The following is an 18,454-nucleotide window of genomic DNA, read 5'->3' as shown; positions in this document are numbered from 1 at the left end:
TTGCTGAACCTCCTTTCCCCTCCTCTCTTTACTAGTCAGTCTCTTTAATAAAGTTGCTGTTGTCTAATGTTAGGAATAATCTATTGAGGCATGCAATAGGAGTCTCTGAGGAGTTAATGTGTTTCTTGAAAGATCCTGCCAAGTGGCAAGCAGGCAGTGATCTTTTGCTCTTCAAGACTGTACAGGAAAGATTAGTAAAATAAACTTACAACAGCATTTATCTTAAACGAATGTGGAGGTTCAATGCTTATTGAGACTGTGTAGGATAGTGACTAAAAGATAAAGCTATGAATCAGGTAATTCTGGATTTGAATTTCATGTCTGCCATGAACTCACTGGGTACCAAGCCACAGTCTTCCCTCATCTGCAATAGTGTCTCATTTTACAAAATTGTTGAAAAGCTTACTAAAAGGTAATGCATGTGAAGCACTTTGAATGCTTAAATAGTGGTAATGGTTTCCCTTGCAAATGAAACTGTGAGCAATTTTATCCCTTGATAAAGTTGTTCTAGGTTTTGGGTATAGGCAGTGTTAAAAGTGCTCAGCTCCTACTGCTTGCAGTTGGAGCATATGCTTAGTTTTTTCACTGCTGCCAAGTGCTTATGATTTGCTGATTTCAGTGAAATAATTAACCACAAACTCCTACTGAAATAGGTGGGAGTTTGTTGCATTTTGGTGCTACTTGAGGAGCAGCCTGAGATGCTGCGTTGGTGTGGCAGAAAAGCCATGGCAAGAATTAGACAACAAACACAGGTTTCAGAGAGGTTGAAAGTGCTGGAAGCAGGAGCAAGAATGAAATCAAGGGAGAAGTCAAGTGCCGTATCCCGGCTCCTGACCCAGCTTTTTATTAAGTCTCAAAACACATGATATAAGGTTACGTAGTTGGGAAATTTCCACAAGGATGCTACCTTTCATACCGGCTGCCAACTAGCTAGTTCTAGCTTAACCACAAATACATTCCTAGATAAGATTCTCCTTCCTAGCATTCTGCTGCTCACAGGCACAGAGTTCAATGACCCAACATATTTTCAAGGGCAGTTGAGTGTGCCCAAACTGCACAGGTGTGCCTGACTTGTCCTTGATGCCAAATATGCTAAGACATCTTACCTCAGTGCCTGGGCATATAAAAACTACAGGAGTTGAACTTTTTTAACTGATTGGATCACGCCCTAAGTGTTTTACATGTTTATACTCAAAAGTAAATCCTGCTGAGTGTTTAACTTTCTGGTAAGTAGATGTAGGAATGCAGCGTTGGTATGATAGATGGCGTTATGTTCTTAGATTTTGATTCTGACCTTCCTTGATTCAGCCTTGTGTAGCATAGAACTGTGAAACTTTGCCACCAAAGATGTCTTGATTATCTTGGTAGCAACTGTGTCAGTGAAAATAGAGTTGGTTCTAAAGGTGCCTTTCTGCTTGCATAAGGCCTCTATCCCAGAAGGGTAGTTTTCAACTTGGTAGAAAAGTGTTGCATAAGACAAATGGCCTCAAATCCAGAGAAATTCTTCCATTGGTGCAACCTAGTTTCAAGACCTTGCATATCCACACTTCAAAATGGTTTCTTGCAGTCTGTTTTACTTTATACATGCATCAACCTGTAGCTTTTTTCATCATGATTCTCCTACTACTATAATACAACCTAATATATTGCAATGCAGCACTGCAGTAAGTGTTCCACTAATGCTTGTGTAGAGCAGGAGTCTCCAAACCCTGTCCAGTAGGCCACATCCGCCCTCCGGAGGATTTTATCTAGCCTGTGTGGTTCCCTAGCATCTCAGGGTTAAAAATAGCTCAAAAGATGCACTTCTGGGTTTCCCAGCATGGGTATATACCTCATTCAGCCACTGGAGGTGCTGAATGGAATGCAGTATAACAAAGTAAAACAGCCACTGGGTAGATGGGACTCGTCAGCCTGGGAAGGCAGCTCATCTGAGAGAAAGAAAACTCTGATCCCAAACCTCCACTGCCTTGTGGCTACATCCAGTTATGGAAAAGGCTTCAGGAGTCAACCTCGAGGCAAAATCCGGAGCCGGAGTCCCTGAGGCAGTTCATGGCTGAACACAGTCATGTTCTGGCAACTCCTGTGACGCCGCTGGAACCAACCATATTGGCCTCTGCCTTTCCATTGGACCATTTCAGCGACGTGGAGAGGGGGGATTTGCTGCTTGGGTAACAGCCTATCCTCCATACCTACTTTACCCAGGCTTTGCGCACTGGAGAGGACACTCTGTTCCAGAACCACCATTCAGAGCATGACACCATAGTCTTCTGAGACTGAAGGATGCCAACAACAATAACAGAAAGAAATTATTCTATTATATTGCATTCCATTCAGCACCCGTAGTGCCTGAATGAGATATATACTGATTCTGGGAGACCTGAAATATTAACTAAATCTCTAAACTTATATGGAAAATAAACTGAGGAGGAAAAAAAAGTTTGATTTGCTTTCTTGGTTGCTTGATGTTTTTTCAAAATACGTTCCACCCTCTTTCTGTGCAAGTTAATTTTGTGCTCTGCTCCCCTCCTGCTTCCACATCCACTAACTTACTGTATTCAATTAAACTCTCAGCACGTCGGCTGTCCATGTATGTACTATTTATTTATTTTCTGGCCCTCCACACCATGTCAGATATACAATGTGGCCCTTATGCTGAAAAGTTTGGAGACCTATGGTGTAGTAGAGGATCACAGAATGGCACAAAATTTATCTCTCTTTTGCTCACACTTTGAATCCAAGATGTTTTGAATTATTTTGTGAGTTTTTTTGTTAGTGTCTGTAGAAAGTAGAAAGCCTGCAGAAACAATTTCTGATACATCTTTATAGTGATACCTTCTGAAGCACTTCATCAAATTTGGAACAGTCAAATTATTCACCGTGTTCAACTCAATTTGCAGTAATCATAATAACATATGACTATTTAAGATAGATTCTTCTTAACCAATTATGTTGCCAAAGTCTTAATAAGTCAAATGTAACTCCTACTCGGTTAAGTAGGAATCCCAGAGGTCCTCTTTTTGCATAGTGCTGTCTCTGCAAATTTTATAGTTGGCATTTCTTCTAATGTGTGTTTTACTCACTTTAGAGAGAACAGCATTCTATGGCTGGGGGACAGTTTACTCCACAACCTTTGGGACGGGACAACAGAGCAAGTCACCAGCCAATCAGTAATCCGAGACATGTGGCCTATGAAATGAGAATGCAGGACAGACAGAACACAGTAAGTGATTGATTGAAATTTTTAAAGCAAGTAATTAATATGCCAACTTATGGACATGTGGCTTACTAATTTTTAGTTTGTTTCTGAAAACCCACTTCTTAAACACACCTTGACTGTTTTCCTTCAGTATAGGTCAGCACCTGACAATATACTTAAAGTTCACTTATAATTTGGACATCCAGGATAATTTTCCAGGCAACCAAGGTTGAACACCATAATTTGAGTTTCCATAGACTTCCACTGTTGTGTTTGAATATCTAACAATTTTCATTTTTATCTCACTCTTCCTCCTGGAGGTTCAGTGTGATGTTCATGCTCTTTCTTCTCTCCCCCCTCACATTTTATTCTCATGACAACTCTGATGTACATTAGATACTGTAGAAGGCAACATTAAAATAGAGTCTGACTAACTGCCTCTTAGAAATGCACACAAAAAGGAAAACCTGGAGGAGGAGGAGATGCAACATACAAAGCCAGAACTTAGTTTGGAAAAAAAAAAAAAAGATGCATCTTGAGACATGCCTAAAGACAGGTGGGATCTGAATAGGTATCTGAATGCAGAGTATTCCATAAATAAGAAACATATAAAGGGAATGTGCAGACAGTAGAATTCTATTCTAGACGCACTGTTGTGTGCTCTTTTATTCCTCTTGGTGGTTCTGTGTTCATTATGGGTGGCAAGATTATATAAGATGTATGTAAGGGTAATGGTGGGGGGATATATGTGTTTGTATTTAAGCATTGGGTGGGTTGGTGTTTTGAACCATTGAAATCAGTTTGATTGCATTTATTACTAAACAGGAAACCATATAGAAAGCATATTTTCTGTTAGAATTGTGGGTCGATTAGAAAGTTAATTTGCAAAGTCCACACATATAATAAAGGGCGCAATCCTATCCAACACTAGAATGGGCAAGTCAAGACAATGGGGCCCAAAGTGGCTCTGGGTAAGGCACCCTGACCCCTATGGGTCTCCTTGGACCTGCGCCACTTCCGGAGGTGGCACAAGTTCGAGGAGAGCGGAGCAACTTCAAGCCACTCCGAACTCCCCAGGAACAGGGGTTGGGATCCAGCATAACTGCAGGGTGCCAGCCCTGCCTCCCACTCCCCACCCGCAGGGCTGCCCACTTCCCACCCTCAACATGACAAATTTTAAGGCAGACAACATGACAAGTTTTAAGGCAAAAACAAGGGGGAGGACATCATACCAGAATGCCCACCCTGGGGACTCCACTGAGGGGTCTCCTCTGCCCACTGGGCAAGGCCACAGAGCCTGTTCCAGTGTGCTAATCAGAGGCAGCACTGATCTTGCTAACCAGTCTGCCCTCATTTTCACCTTTACTGGCAGGCAGATAGAAAGAGTAACTACACCAATCTCTTCAGTACTGTTATGGGTGCCTTGTTATACTGGTGGCTGCACTCTGTAAAGAGTGGCTGATCTCAGGGGAAAGAGTGATAACTGATCATGCAGTTATTCCAAATTATAGAAAAATCTGATTTCCTAAACACTTCTGGCATCAAGCACTTTGGATATGGAATTCCCTGAGTGTGTGTGTGTGTGTGTGTGTGTGTGTGTGTATTTTTCCCAGACAAAGTACAGTCTGAACCCACAATTGACTCCTAGCATTACATCATGTTTTGTTTGGAAAATCATGGTTAAAATAACCCAGTTTGGGCCATTTTTACATTCATGCGTTGTTTTACTCAGAAGCAAGTCCATTGTGTTCAGTAAGACTTGGGTTCTAATCCTATCTGACTCACCAGAAACAACCTTCTCTACTCATGGCTAATCCTGACTTGTTACAAAGCATAATCAGAAGTAGAATTATTCCTTCCCTTGTACACTGGGGAAGGAAGGGGGAAGTGTGCATTCCTGAGGCTAGGAGACTTTCCATGAATCCATGGGCTTGTTCTGACCTCTGTAGTCCCTGAATTGGCCCATTATAATTCTAAAGTATGTGTGTTACAGACTTGTTGCTTTTATATCTACTAAATATATCTATATAATATAATATAAATATTTATAATTTATAAATTATAAATTTAATATTTATAATTTTATAATTTATAAATATAAAAATATAAATGTATATTTCCCCTGGGGGCTGGGAATAAGAATAGGCCCTTAGTTTGACTGTACTTGTCATAAGAGGCGACTAAACAGCCACCGGGTAGATGGGACTTGTTAGCCTGGGAAGGCAGCTCATCTGAGAGAAGGAAAACTCTGATCCCAAACCTCCACTGCCTTGTGGCTACATCAAGTTATGGAAAAGGCTTCAGGAGTCAACCTCGAGGCAAAATCCGGAGCCGGAGTCCCTGAGGCAGTTCATGGCTGAACACAGTCACGTTCTGGCAACTCCTGCGACGCCGCTGGAACCAACCGTATTGGCTTCTGCCTTTCCATTGGACCATTTCAGCGACGTGGAGAGGGGGGATTTGCTGCATGGGTAACAGTCTGTCCTCCATATCTATTTTACCCAGGCTTTGCGCACTGGAGAGGACACTCTGTTCCAGAACCACTATTCAGAGCACGATACCATAGTCTTCCGAGACTGAAGGATGCCAACAATGATCTACTAAAACTGCATATGCTTTGGGTTCAGGTTTTTATTATTTCATGTTTGAGGAAACAGTCTAAGAAAGCATGACCAACCTTGACTTTCAGCATTTATTTACATTCTGTACATAAATTTAAAGTCATACAAATGTGTTTCAAACATTACTATTTCAGTAAGTGGTCAACACGAGTATGTGTACCTGTCAGAATGGTAACTAATGCAACCTTAGATCTTTAAAAAAGTTGGCAGCAATTCTCATCAGAATTCTCCCCCCCCCCTTTTTTTTGGAACAGCAAAATATTTCCCTTTCCTCCCTGCCTTGTCCAAATCTGCTTTTGAAAGTTTCTTATTTTTCAGAAGTGGTTTGTTATGTGGCATGAAGGACCTCCAGTCTCTCGGGTGTGTGGAATTGGTTGTCTTTTTTAGATCCCAGCTTTTGTTCCTAAAGAAAGTAGATATTTTTTTAGTTCTTTATGGCAAAGCCATTAATTTTAATTTTATGAGTGTAATGAGACCTTAACTCTCTGCACGCTAACTGCATCCCCAGACTCCTTCAGCTTCTCCTAATACGAGCTTCACGTCCGATGGTACGCCATCCCCAGCAGGAGGAATTAAGCGAAAAGCGGAGGACAGTGACAGTGAACCTGAGCCTGAAGATAATATCAGGTGACACATTTGGTACTTTGTTAGCACGTTGTCAAAAGGGATACTGCCTCATTAATACTGTTTACCCGATATCTGTGGCACCTTCTAATACTTTTCCATGATCTTTTTATCCACCGATAATTAATGTGGAGGGTTGGGACGTTCAGTAAATTCCAGTGAGATGTGTAGGCTGTAGCTGTTAAATTTAAGTGTCTCCATTAGTATGCATGCAGGTTTTCATCCTAAAAGCTGCTACTCCCTTTGAGACTCGGCACCAGATTGGCTAGAGGTTCAGTATTTAGCTCAGCCTCTGTGAGCAGAATGTCACTCTTCTGCAATATAAATTAACTCTTAACGCTCTACAAAGCTTAGGCCTTCACTTTGGCCCCTTTTGAGAAGTGTCATTTGTGGGTAGATAGATCACCTGGCACAAGACCTCAGTTTCAAACCTTGATATTCTCCAGTGGTTCCAGGATGGGTCAGTCTTGAGTATCTGGGAAGCTCCTGCTCCCAAGCAGGCAGGGTTTGATGATCCAAGTCAGAACACTGTATGAAGCTCCTTGGATCCTAGCCCATAACTTTATCCACTCGTGCCTTTACTGATAGGAGAAGAGGGCGGTACAAGATTAAAAAAAGACTTTGTACTACTCACCACTTGTGGTCTTCCAGGGCCAATACAGCCATGTGATTTAAAATGTTACTGTTAACGGTGTGTATATGTTACTTATCCTTGTGTTAAAACATTTTAAATTTCATTTCTACGCTACATAAATTCCAGCTAAATCACAGTTTACAAAAATTATATTGCTGTATAGGTTATGGGAAGCTGGGTGGAAACAGCGGTATTACAAGAACAAATTTGATGTCGATGTCTCTGATAAAAAGTTCCGTAGAAAGGTTGTACAGTCTTACGTGGAAGGGCTTTGCTGGGTTCTCCGATACTATTATCAGGTACTTATTCCACAATTTGGATTTTATTTTCGTCACCCTTGATATTTATTTAATTTATCTTGCCATTAGTCAATAAACTTTGTTTGCCTACCATTGGGTTTTAATAACAATCAACATAATCAGGATGCAAACGTCCAGCAGTCCAGTAGCCAGTGGTACTTAAAAAATAATATATAATAATAGGATTGGATTGCTGCATGAAGGATTGGCAGTTGGGTTAGTAGTCTGTTTACCATTGGAAGACTAAGGGATTTGCAGCCTCTGTTTTATTTGTTGGATTTTTTAATGTTGTTGGTTCAGTGTTTCAAGGTAGTATACAAAATACATTTTGTTTCTCTCATTGTTCATGTGCAGCGATTTTCAACCTTTTTCATCTCAACCTGACATGGTACTAAAATTGTCAAGGCACACCATCAGCTTTTTGATAATTGTCAAGACACACTGTGGTGCTGGTGCGGGGGCTAACTTCTCCCAGTGGCCCTTGCAGACCATTGATGGCACATCAGTGTGCCATGGCACAGTGGTTGAAAATCAATTATATTTATTAACTTAAAACTATTTATATCTTTACACCAAGCAGTTTACAAAGCAAAACTAAAATATTGTTGCCTGTCCCAAACAGGTTCACAATTCAGTATAAAACTGAAGGAAGCAACAGCCCCTGAAGAGATGCTATGTTGGGTTACATATGAACAGTTGCTCTGTCCTTGCTAAGTATAAGAGAGCTCTCACTTTAAAAGGTGGTGCTTTGCCCAGTTTGGAGGAATTCACCTACCTTGAACCATTTCTGCGTGATGTTTCATATACACAATAGGGATCAAATGTGTACACCTGTAGACTGGGCAGCAATAAGTTAAGAACTACTGTGTGATGAAGAGCTGTTCTTCTGCAGCCATAACCAAATGACTTCCAGCACTTTCTATCTCTTTACAGAGGTCAGTTATTGTATGATTTTTCTTCCATTTTGCAAACTAGGGCTGTGCCTCCTGGAAATGGTATTATCCCTTCCATTATGCCCCATTTGCTTCAGATTTTGAAGGGATTACAGATATGCCATCAGACTTTGAAAAGGGAACCAAACCGGTAAGGTTTACTGGCTGTTTGCATTATAGTTCATTGTAACTCACTAATGTTCATGGAGGCTTACTATTGACCTTGATTTTTTGGCAGTTCAAACCTCTTGAACAACTTATGGGAGTATTTCCAGCAGCAAGTGGTAACTTTCTCCCTCCAACATGGCGGAAACTTATGACTGATCCAGTAAGAATTTGCTTTAATTTTTGTGTGTGTGTGCTCATGTGTGTAAAATTAGAATGTTTTTGAATTGTTTGACAACTTCAATATCTGTCTGAAAAAACTGGATCCTATATTGGTGGCCCCTGTTCAGAGTGCCCCCTGGCCTCAGAGAGGGTCCTCTTCCTGACTCTTCCCCTTTGCCTTAGGACAACTGACAGAAAGAAAGTTCTGATTTTTATCCTCTTAATTTCTAGTAATTATCTACACGTGTCTAACCATAAGCGAGATCCAATATTAAGGATTCTCCTTGTTACCTAAGAAATTTTTTTCAGTAGGAGTGATTTCTCCTTCATTTTCTCCCTCCACAAACCTTTGGCACTTACAGACAAAGCTTTTGGGAGGACCTCAAGACCTAGAAAAGGTCCACTGCCCCAGTATCCTTGCCACCTTTGCCACTTTGCACAGAACACAGATGTTGGAGATAGCGTAAATCTACATTGTCCATCTCTATCAAATTAAAGGTTCCTTCCTAAGAACCTCCAAACTCCTAGAGCCAGTGCTGCTGTTAGGCTTTAACCAAACTCTTTAAAATGCTTGAAAAAATGCAAGGTTCAGAAAATCATCAAGACCTGTAAGAGTTTATACATCCCGAACCTTCAAGAAAAATAATTTCGTTCTTATTCACGTTCAGAGTATTCTGCAGTTACTGTGCTTAATGTTGGTGCCAACATCTTCCTTAGCAGTTACAGCAGGAAGAGAAGAATCTGCCTAAGAGTCAGAGGGGCAGAGTATGCAACTGGACTTGAACTCTTAACCATGATTGAAGTCTACATTTTGTCAATGTAGGCATCATGTCAAACCTTAGCACAAACTATGGTTTACAAACCCATGTTATCAATTCAGATATCATACCAAGCCAGAGTTTACCATGGTGTGGTGTAATGTCTGAATTGATCTAGTATGTCTGCTTGGAGCATTCAGGTTTAAGAAATGTTCAGGAGTTTCACTTTGAAATTTCATTTTGAAATTTAAAAACCTTCAGTGAAGTTTCACCAATGACCAATGACAAGCAATATAAGCTATCACCATTGACAGTTTATACATGTAATAAAGATTTGTTTCAGTCTTCTCTCTTAATGAGAGAGCAATCCATTTTAGCCTCTCCACCAGTGCAGCTGCTGCACTGGCAAGAGGGTGTTGCAAACTTGCCATAAAGCATATTTGTGGCATCCAGAGAGGAAGCCACACCAGCGGGGAGGCCATACTGCAACTAGATGGCTGGCCGCCGGTGGAGAGGGAGCGGGAGGGTGGATTGTAGGCAGGAAAAGGGCGTTTCTGGGCAGGGGAGGCAGAAAGGGGGTTGATCAGATCGAGGAGGGACATGGGATCAGCAGAGCAGGCCTCAACTGTATCCTAACCCCCGTCCCAAGCCTGCCAGCTTTATACAAGGTTGCTTGAACTTGTTCTTGATATTTAACAGGCACAGATCTGAGTAGCCCCATTGGGCAGGCTGGGCCATTACTTGGCAAAAGAGGAAAAAAAAAACCCTGAGGAGACCCCCAGCTGATTCCTGACAAGTGCTGGTTACAGTGGAGGGCACATAGTCCTACTGTGCAAGCACTAGTCAGGATTGGGCTGTGAGTGTAAGAAGAAGAAAGTATGCCGATTCATCCAGTACTGTATAACTTTCTGAATCGTAACAACCTTTTATTAAATACAGGAATCAAGTATAATTGACTTCTACCCTGAAGATTTTGCAATTGATCTGAATGGGAAAAAGTATGCTTGGCAAGGTAACATTTAGGGTCTTAAGAAATTATTGTTTTAACTTTTGCTGAAGAGAGTTTTGAAGTAATGTGTTGGAACAAAATGGGAAGGCATTTATTTCATAGAGTTACTCCCATTGCCCAAGTGATTCCTGTAGTGTTAAGTTTATTAATACTTAAGGAGAGTTGCTGAACAGGTGGCCTAGGGTTTAGAGGTAGTGAATAAATGTAAATGGCTCTTTAATATGTAACTGAAATCAGTTGTTTAGTGCTGAAATAAAAATGCTGGTTATGCAGATATTACTGCTTTAGTCACACTGGAAGGGTGTCTACTTAATAGGAAGTTACTTTTCTAGTACCTAGTAGGTTTGGAGAGAAAAAAGTTGATTTAATAATGACAAGATTTTTCTTAACATGGATAATGCTTTCACCTAACCTTCTGAAGAAAGTCACAGGTCGTGCTTTATCTATAGTAAGGGTGGATAAACTTTCAACTTTAGGGCTCCTGGACCTTTAACAATTGTATGGAAGAGGGAATTTCAGCAGGTGCATCTCACAGATGACAAGCTGCACCTGCTGAAATTCTCGCTCCAACACAATTGTTAAAGGTCTAGGATCTATTTCTAAAATTTCTAAAGTTGAAATTTTGCCCACTCCTAATCTATAGCTAAGCACTTTTAAATCTTATGACTTGACTTGGGAAGCTAAACTTGTGTTCAAGTCTCCCATTAAGATCAATGAGACTTAACTTCAGACTGATTTCTACAAACTTTTTTGTAACTTCCTTTTATTTTCCTTATTGCTATTGGAAATAAAACGCAAGATGTAATAACTTGTTTTCTACAGGTGTTGCTCTGTTGCCTTTTGTTGATGAACGTCGTTTGAGAGCTGCTCTAGCAGAGGTGTATCCTGACCTCACTCCTGATGAAAGTAAGAATTATAGTATTGTAAAATGTTTCTGATTTGCAAAGCATTTGGCAGTGGTACTTTTATGCAGTGTTATGTTGTTATATAATACTAAACCCAAATCTGCCTTTCTAAACCATCATTCAGTTTGCTTGCATGTTTACTCAGAAGGTATGTCCCACTGGGTTCGGTGGAGTTTACTTTCAGATAAGTATGCAGAGGATTGCACCCTTAGGGCACAATCCAGAAAATGACTTGGGCCAGCGCAAGTCCCTTGCTCTGGCCCAGGAAGGTTGCAAACGTGCTATAAAGCAGCTTACTCCTAAGCAGTGCCAGTGCGTGGAGGTGCGCCGGCACATGGAGTTGAATCCAGCCTCCCTAGCAGCTTACTCAGTGAACCTTGCATTGGCCCAGCTGGGCTGACTCAAGGCTCTTTGGTGGGCAGGGAGGAGGCGGGATGAGACATTCCTGGGCGGGGGGAGGGTGGGTGGTGGGCAACCCTGGCGGTGGGCAGGCAGGTGGGGCTGGATGCAAACCCCCGTTCCTGGGGAGTTTGGGGCGGCTTCAAGTCGCTTCGCTCTCCTTGGACTTGTGCCACCTCAGGAGGTGGCGCAAGTCTGAGGAGACTCATAGGGGCCAGCGTACTTTACCAGGAGATAAGGGGAAAAGTTTCCCCTTGCCTCTGGCTGAGCTGCTTTGGACCCTTATCCTGCACTGGATATAGCACAAGCCGCTTGGCTTGCCTGTTCCAGCGCAAGGTAGGCTTGCGCCCCTAGTTTCAGAATTAAATAATAATGGTAGAACTTAGGCCCAGCATTTTGGGCAACTGTACCAGCGTAAAGCTCTTGCTGTGGGTTTTGATGTTAGGAACTCAAAGCTAAAGCTTTGGGGAATCCTAAAAGATAGAACTTGGTAAGTTAGCAGAAAGAAAGAAAAAGTGAGTTGATAGAGGGAATCCAGTAGGCCTTGTGCAGGGGTGCTCAATAGGTGGGTCGCGATCTACCGGTAGATCGCGAGGCAAAATGAGTAGATCGCGGAGTGCCGATCCCCCCCTTCAGGTGCCTCTGGGAGGAAACGCCGGGAGTAAGGCCCATTGTACTCAATGGGGCTTACTCCCAGGTAAGTGTGGCTAGGATTGCAGCCTCACAGCCTAATCCTAGGCATATCTACTCAGGAGTAAGTCCTGTTATACTCAGTGGGGCTCAAGGTACACCAACATACATTGTACACATAAATGTTAATGTTATGATGGCGCGAACATTGTAAAAAAAACTCTGGTAGATCTCCGGGCCTTGCTGGGTTTCAAAGTAGCTCTCAAGCCAAAAAAGTGTGAGCACCCCTGGCCTTGAGGAACGCCATGGGCCTTCACAAGATGATTTGTTGCACAGATGGACAAGCAACCCAAACTCATGGGGTATGATTGACTCCCTACTCGGCGGTTTGATTAAAGAGTCTATAGTTTCCTTATGTGATCTGCTGTCCAGGTGCTGCAGTTAGTCAGAACTCGCAGCTATAAAATGTCATTTGACCATTTTGCATTTTTAACTGAATGATCTAACATGACTCCTAAATCTCCTGATAGAACCTGTTGGTTCCTGATACCATAAGCAAAGTGTTTAGCAAGAAACTAGAGTGGGGTCAGACACCTCCCTGACAAAACAATGAAGGCACTTATGTTTAGTAGCAGTGGGAGAGAAATTCATGCTCCCCTCTTCTCATAACCTTGTTGAAGAATAAACTGAAAGCACATGAAGGCGTAATCCATGTGCGGCTTCAAGATGATAAAACTATAGGAAGGGCTATAGGAAGGGCTATTTGTGGTGCAAGTGGTAAACCATATGAGCCTATGTTTGTAAGTTTTTTACTCATTCTAAAAATTCCTGTTAATGAAGTATTGTCCCTTTATTTTCTTCTCCAGTCAGAAGAAATAGTCTTGGTGGCGATGTTATTTTTGTTGGAAAACATCACCAACTTCTTGACTTCATTCATGAACATTACAGGTCTAGTAACAAGGAGGTATGTCAAAGTTGTTCTAAAGGCGCCTAACTTTATAATTAGAGGTTATGTGGTTCACCTAACTAGCATTTTCTTATTCTCCAATAGCCAATAGACTTGCCCCCTGAACTGTGTCATGGAATTCAAGGAAAACTTACCGTGAATGAAAACCCAGTTCTTCCAGATGAGTAAGTATAGCATTCAAGGAGGTTTAGTATCTGGTGAAGGGGGTAGCTACTTATTAAAGATTCTCCAAACATTAGAAAATAAATCCAGGTGGCTCTACTTCTTGATGAGCTAGCATTTGCTACCATCACAGTGCAGCTTAATGAAAACAGCTTAATGAAAGCCATTCATCTTCAACTAGTGCATCATGCTGTGTCGAATATGAAACAGACCAGTGGCATCACCACCAGTTTGTTTAGGAACTAAAGAGAAGGTGTGCTGGAGAAACTTGGATGGAGTCAGGAATAAGGCAGGTGGGAGAAGAGAGCAGAAAGAAGTCAGGCAGACATTATAGGGGTTACAGAAATAAAGGCTACAGGTATATATGTATACCAAAAGAATGGTTAAATTGATTCGACATAAGCATGGCTTATCTAACATCCATTCAGTCTTGAAACTAATGCGTTTGCATTAAATTACTCCATTTTGTTCTCTTATTTAATCCATCTTTGCCCAGCCCATAGGTGTACACATTTTGTCCCCGTTGTGTATATGCAACATTGGGCAGAAATGGCTTAAATTGGTCATGTTCATTCTACTTCCTGCCTTTCTTCCTCACTAGAGCAGTACACCACAGCATATTTTAACACTAGTAGACTGTCTTTCCCATTCCTTTACTATTCTACTTGGATTTAAACTAATTGCTTTAATTCCTTTTAACCTTACTATAGTACAGCGGGTGCCAAACCCCAGCCTGTGGGCCGGATCCAGCGCCCGCCATGATTCTTCCCCCAGGTAAATGGAGCTTACTGCTCTTCCCAGGGGCCTCTCCATTCTGCCACAGATTCCCCCTGACCTTTGCAGTTGTCAACTGAACATGCCCAGAAATCCAGGTGCAAAGTCTGCTGGGGCGTCAGACCCTTGAAGCATCTGGTCACTGAGAAGGTTGGGGGCAGCCTGCGGCAGAATGGAGAGGCCCTCAGATGGAACAGTAAGCTCAGTTCATGATGGGTACACCTTTACTGGCAAACAGTGGTCCTCACTTTGGAGATCACTGCTATAGTAGAACCCATTTCAAGCCTCACTATTTGAGGTTTGTCTCTTATGAATATTATTCAGGCTCTAAAATATTTGTGTAGAGTTTTGGTCCAGAATTGGATCACTTTAACTGAAGTGTCTGCTTGACTCAAGGGGCACGTCTTCTAGTGGTCACCAGTTCCAGTTTATCTCCAGTATATGTTTCATCTTTCTCTGCAGTTAAGAGGATTTTTCTTTTAAATGAACAGTTGTTTCATTCCTCCTTACCTTTTAGGACTGTGCGCTCTCCTGTGCCAATGCTGCGTGATGTGACACAGAATTCTGCCATAAGGTAAATGATGTTTGGATGAGGTTATTGGAGTGACTTCACCTGTGTATTGTAGGTTATGGTATGACACTCCCAAAGGTTGTGCATTGTTCACCAATATTGACTTGCTTGTTGCTCTTCTTGAGGGATAGAGAAAGGGAGAAATCAAATCCAAAGGGTGTAGGTGTCCCAAGTTCTTGCTTCTGTGGGTTCATAGGCAACTATGCTAGTAAACCTCGGAAAGCATAGGCCCTTGGTATGAATGATATGTCAAATGATCGCTCTTGAACTGGATTCAACCTTTAAGACTGCAATCCTGTGCAGACTTACCTGGGAGTAAGCTTACTTCCAAGCAGACAAGTATAGGATTGTGAATTTAAGATGTTTGAAGCTATTAATTTCACTTTCTTCTTTGCAAAGGGATCTATCAACTCTTCCTAGTCAGCATCTTAGCTGACATATTAATGGTCTTACTTCCTTATTTCTGCCGGTCTCTTATACCAGTACCCTACCTTTCTCTAAGTTTGATCATTTCCTGTGGGATCCACATAATCCAGTGGTTTTCAAACTCTCATGGAGAGTTTGAGCCACTGTAAGTGCTTGTGGGGGCGGGGGGAGGCAGCGGGGGGAAGGCAGCGGTGCGATCCCCGGGATCACGCTGCTCAGGGGGCTGCAGGGGCTTGGGTGCACTTACCCAAGCCTCCTGCAACCTCCTGCAACCAACCTCCAGGGAGCCTGGTGCGATCTTCAGCAGGGCTCCCCGCAGCAGTGAAAGCGGAGCAATCGCGCTCCACTTCCGCTTTAGCAGAGGCAGGTCACAGTCGCTCTGCTTTTACTTTCACTGCTGCGGGGAGCCCTGCTGAAGATCGCACTGGGCTCCCTGCACCCCCGGGAGGCTGCAGGAGGCTTGGGTAAGTGCACCCAAGCCCCTGCAGCCCCCTGAGTGTTGTAATCCTGGGGATCGCGCCGCTGCCTCCTTCCTGCCTCCATGCTGCCCCCACCCCTTAAGGGGGCAGAGGCCAGGGCCCACAGGCTGGGGCATCGCAACACCCTAGTTTGAAAAGCCCTGGCATAATCCCTCCAGTGTAGTCATACCCAATCTGTGTCCCAGATAACCCTAGTGTGTCTCAAGAAATAAATGAATTTCTCCGGTGATCCCCAAAGTAGAATGAACCACTTGTTTGCCTATGTGACTTGCTGCTCTAGACCTGCCTCCTTGCTGGGAGGAGGCATTGTTTTATTGTGGAAGACAGGGCTGGATAGTAGACAATTTTTACTCTTACGCTTGAATGATAGAAGTAAATCTTCTCAGCTGGGAAGTATGAAAGGTGCATCCAATTTTAAGACAAAAGTATTCCTTGTCTGTCAAATTTGGGAAGCACTGGTCTGTTCTAAACTGACTTTGTTCAGATGAAGAATCTGGAGTCAGTTCGTATATGCATGTACGTGCCCTGATTGCTCACTGTTTGGTAGTTTGCTGAATCTGTAACAACAAAACACATGGGATAGTCGTGTAGGTGAGGTGAGAAATGAAAGAGGGGTTTTGTATGTGAATGGCTCGTTCACACATGTAAATTGGCACTTGATGCTGCAGTCTTCAACTGATGATTATACCTGTATGAACCAATCCAATCCCCCTGTCTGAGATGGTCAAGAGCATCATTGTTAAGCAAGCTGAAATGACAGTTACCTTAATTTGTCTTAAACAAATGTCAGCTTCCTTTAAACATTCCCACTTAGACCTTTTTCCAGGACACTACTGTCATTATTGCACACATGCCTGCTAAGACCACCTCTGCATGCAGCATTATGACATATTTCTTGTTTCGGCATGAACCTGCAGGTGGGCCCGCGTTGTCCTTGAGTTCGGTACCCGCAGACTTCTGTGTCTGCAGATTGGACCTTCCAGAGACAAAGGGAAGCTATATTCCCCTTGTCTGTGGAGGGTGTTCTCAGGACCTGGGAGGCCCTCTGGGAGGCCTTAAAGGTCACTTCAAGACTTACAAAAACCAGAAGTGACATTTTAAGGGCTTAAAAGGTCTTCAGGGGGCTGGGAAAGTCCTCCAAGGCCTTAAAAGACCTTGAAATGTCATTTCCCGGAAGGCGTCCTCAGCATACTCTCAGTAGGCAAAGGGAGCATAGCACAGCTCCCTTCGCCTCCAGAGGATTACAGATGAAACCCATGGATTTCGGAACAGAACCCTCACAGATAATGAGGGTGGCCCTGTATATGTTTCTTCAAAGCAGAACTAAACAGCTTATGTCCAGGGAGTCCCAATATGATTTTACTGCTTCTTTGCAACACCAAAAATAGATAGGTTATCAAGCAGATCACAGTACCTTATTAGTGGGCTCTGTTTTTATTGATGGTTCATAAGTTGTGCCGGCCAATTTCAAGTCAAAGTCACTTTAATAAAGCCTTGAATACATATACAGCAGGCCCCTGCCTTAGGAAATCCTCAACTAATATAATTTTGATTTTAGGTAAGTTTGGACTGCTCTTTTGGTAGGGGCAAAAGGCGCCCTCACTTGCCACTCTATAAACAAAGCAGGAAATGCAGCGCATGGTGAAATTCCTCCTAGGGCACTCTGTGTTTCCTTCATTTAAAGAGCTTATGTGGAGCAAGAGGCAAGATCACTTTGTTCCAAATCACAGCAATCTGGCCCCTTGCCTTCTTGGTGGAAGGGTGCAAGCTGAGAAAGCAGGGGCTAGATTGTTATTGTGACGAATATCCTGTTTCCCCCCTGTTTTTTGCTTTGGACACTTTTAGCCCCCTAGAAGCTCAAGGCATCATCTTGCAGGCAGCACTTGTCTGTGTGAAACTGTTACAAGAGAGAGAGAGAACACATGGATTTGTGGGTTGGGGTCCTTGTCCTGTCTAGAATGGCTACCCCCCCCCCCCGCTCCAGGATTGGCATAAACTTAGTGATTGGGTAGCCAAACCTGTTCATCTAGTTCAAGGGATGGGATGGAGTGACCCAGGTGGGTTCTTCAGTTAGGTAACTTGATAATATAATCAAAGCAAAGTTATATAAGCACCAGCCCACAGGAAGTATTTGCCAATGCCTGAGTCACCCATTCACTGGGAGCATCAAGGGGAGCATCCGCTTGCTCATCTACAAGTGTAAGAACAGAGGCTTCCTTGAACAATGTAAGTAGCTTAACTTAAGGACTGACTAGCTAGGAATTCCTTTTTTCCCTAATTGTTAGTTGACTCCAGCTAGTGTGCAAAGACATGTTGGGCAGGGTTGTGGTCTGAAAGTTTCAAGTAGCATCCTAGCACGATCAGATGAATGTTACTGGTTACCGCTTCAATTCGATGAAAAATTTTCTTTGTGCTTTCCATTCAGGCTCAGGCATTTTCCATGAGCCTAATTATACTTTGTCTACCCACCTTTCTTACATTTTGATCCTTTTTCTGCCTAGTCCATGTTCACAGGTAATTCAGTGGATTTTTACATCTCTTTACCCAGCAGATGCTAGTGGGGGGTTTGATTTTTAATAAGAACCCCTGGGGTTCAGTGCTCTCCTGTGGGGGGGGGGGTTCCCAGACAACAGCAGATACAAACTACCTAGATTTTTCCCTGTTCTGCTGTTGGTTCAGTAAAGGGAAAGCAGCAAACAAGAAGGGGTGTGGGTATACTAACCGTTTGGCGCTCTTTCCCT

General features: G+C 42.8%; 1 protein-coding gene across 1 annotated transcript in view; it reads left to right on the top strand.

Moving 5' to 3' along the window:
- Positions 1-18,454, top strand: part of XRN2 (5'-3' exoribonuclease 2) — a 78,885-nt gene that overhangs the window by 40,278 nt on the left and 20,153 nt on the right. Inside the window, exons 15-24 of the mRNA XM_066623388.1 lie at positions 3,086-3,220; positions 6,326-6,444; positions 7,239-7,374; positions 8,350-8,457; positions 8,545-8,634; positions 10,331-10,403; positions 11,223-11,306; positions 13,201-13,298; positions 13,386-13,465; positions 14,755-14,811. Coding sequence (XP_066479485.1) covers positions 3,086-3,220; positions 6,326-6,444; positions 7,239-7,374; positions 8,350-8,457; positions 8,545-8,634; positions 10,331-10,403; positions 11,223-11,306; positions 13,201-13,298; positions 13,386-13,465; positions 14,755-14,811 — 980 coding nt within the window. The remainder of the gene's footprint in view (positions 1-3,085; positions 3,221-6,325; positions 6,445-7,238; positions 7,375-8,349; positions 8,458-8,544; positions 8,635-10,330; positions 10,404-11,222; positions 11,307-13,200; positions 13,299-13,385; positions 13,466-14,754; positions 14,812-18,454) is intronic.

This window comes from Tiliqua scincoides, chromosome 4 (assembly GCF_035046505.1).
Source record: "Tiliqua scincoides isolate rTilSci1 chromosome 4, rTilSci1.hap2, whole genome shotgun sequence".
NCBI lineage: Eukaryota > Metazoa > Chordata > Lepidosauria > Squamata > Scincidae > Tiliqua > Tiliqua scincoides.
The sequence above is the reverse complement of the archived record's forward strand: the minus strand, read 5'-3'. Positions and strand labels throughout refer to the sequence as shown.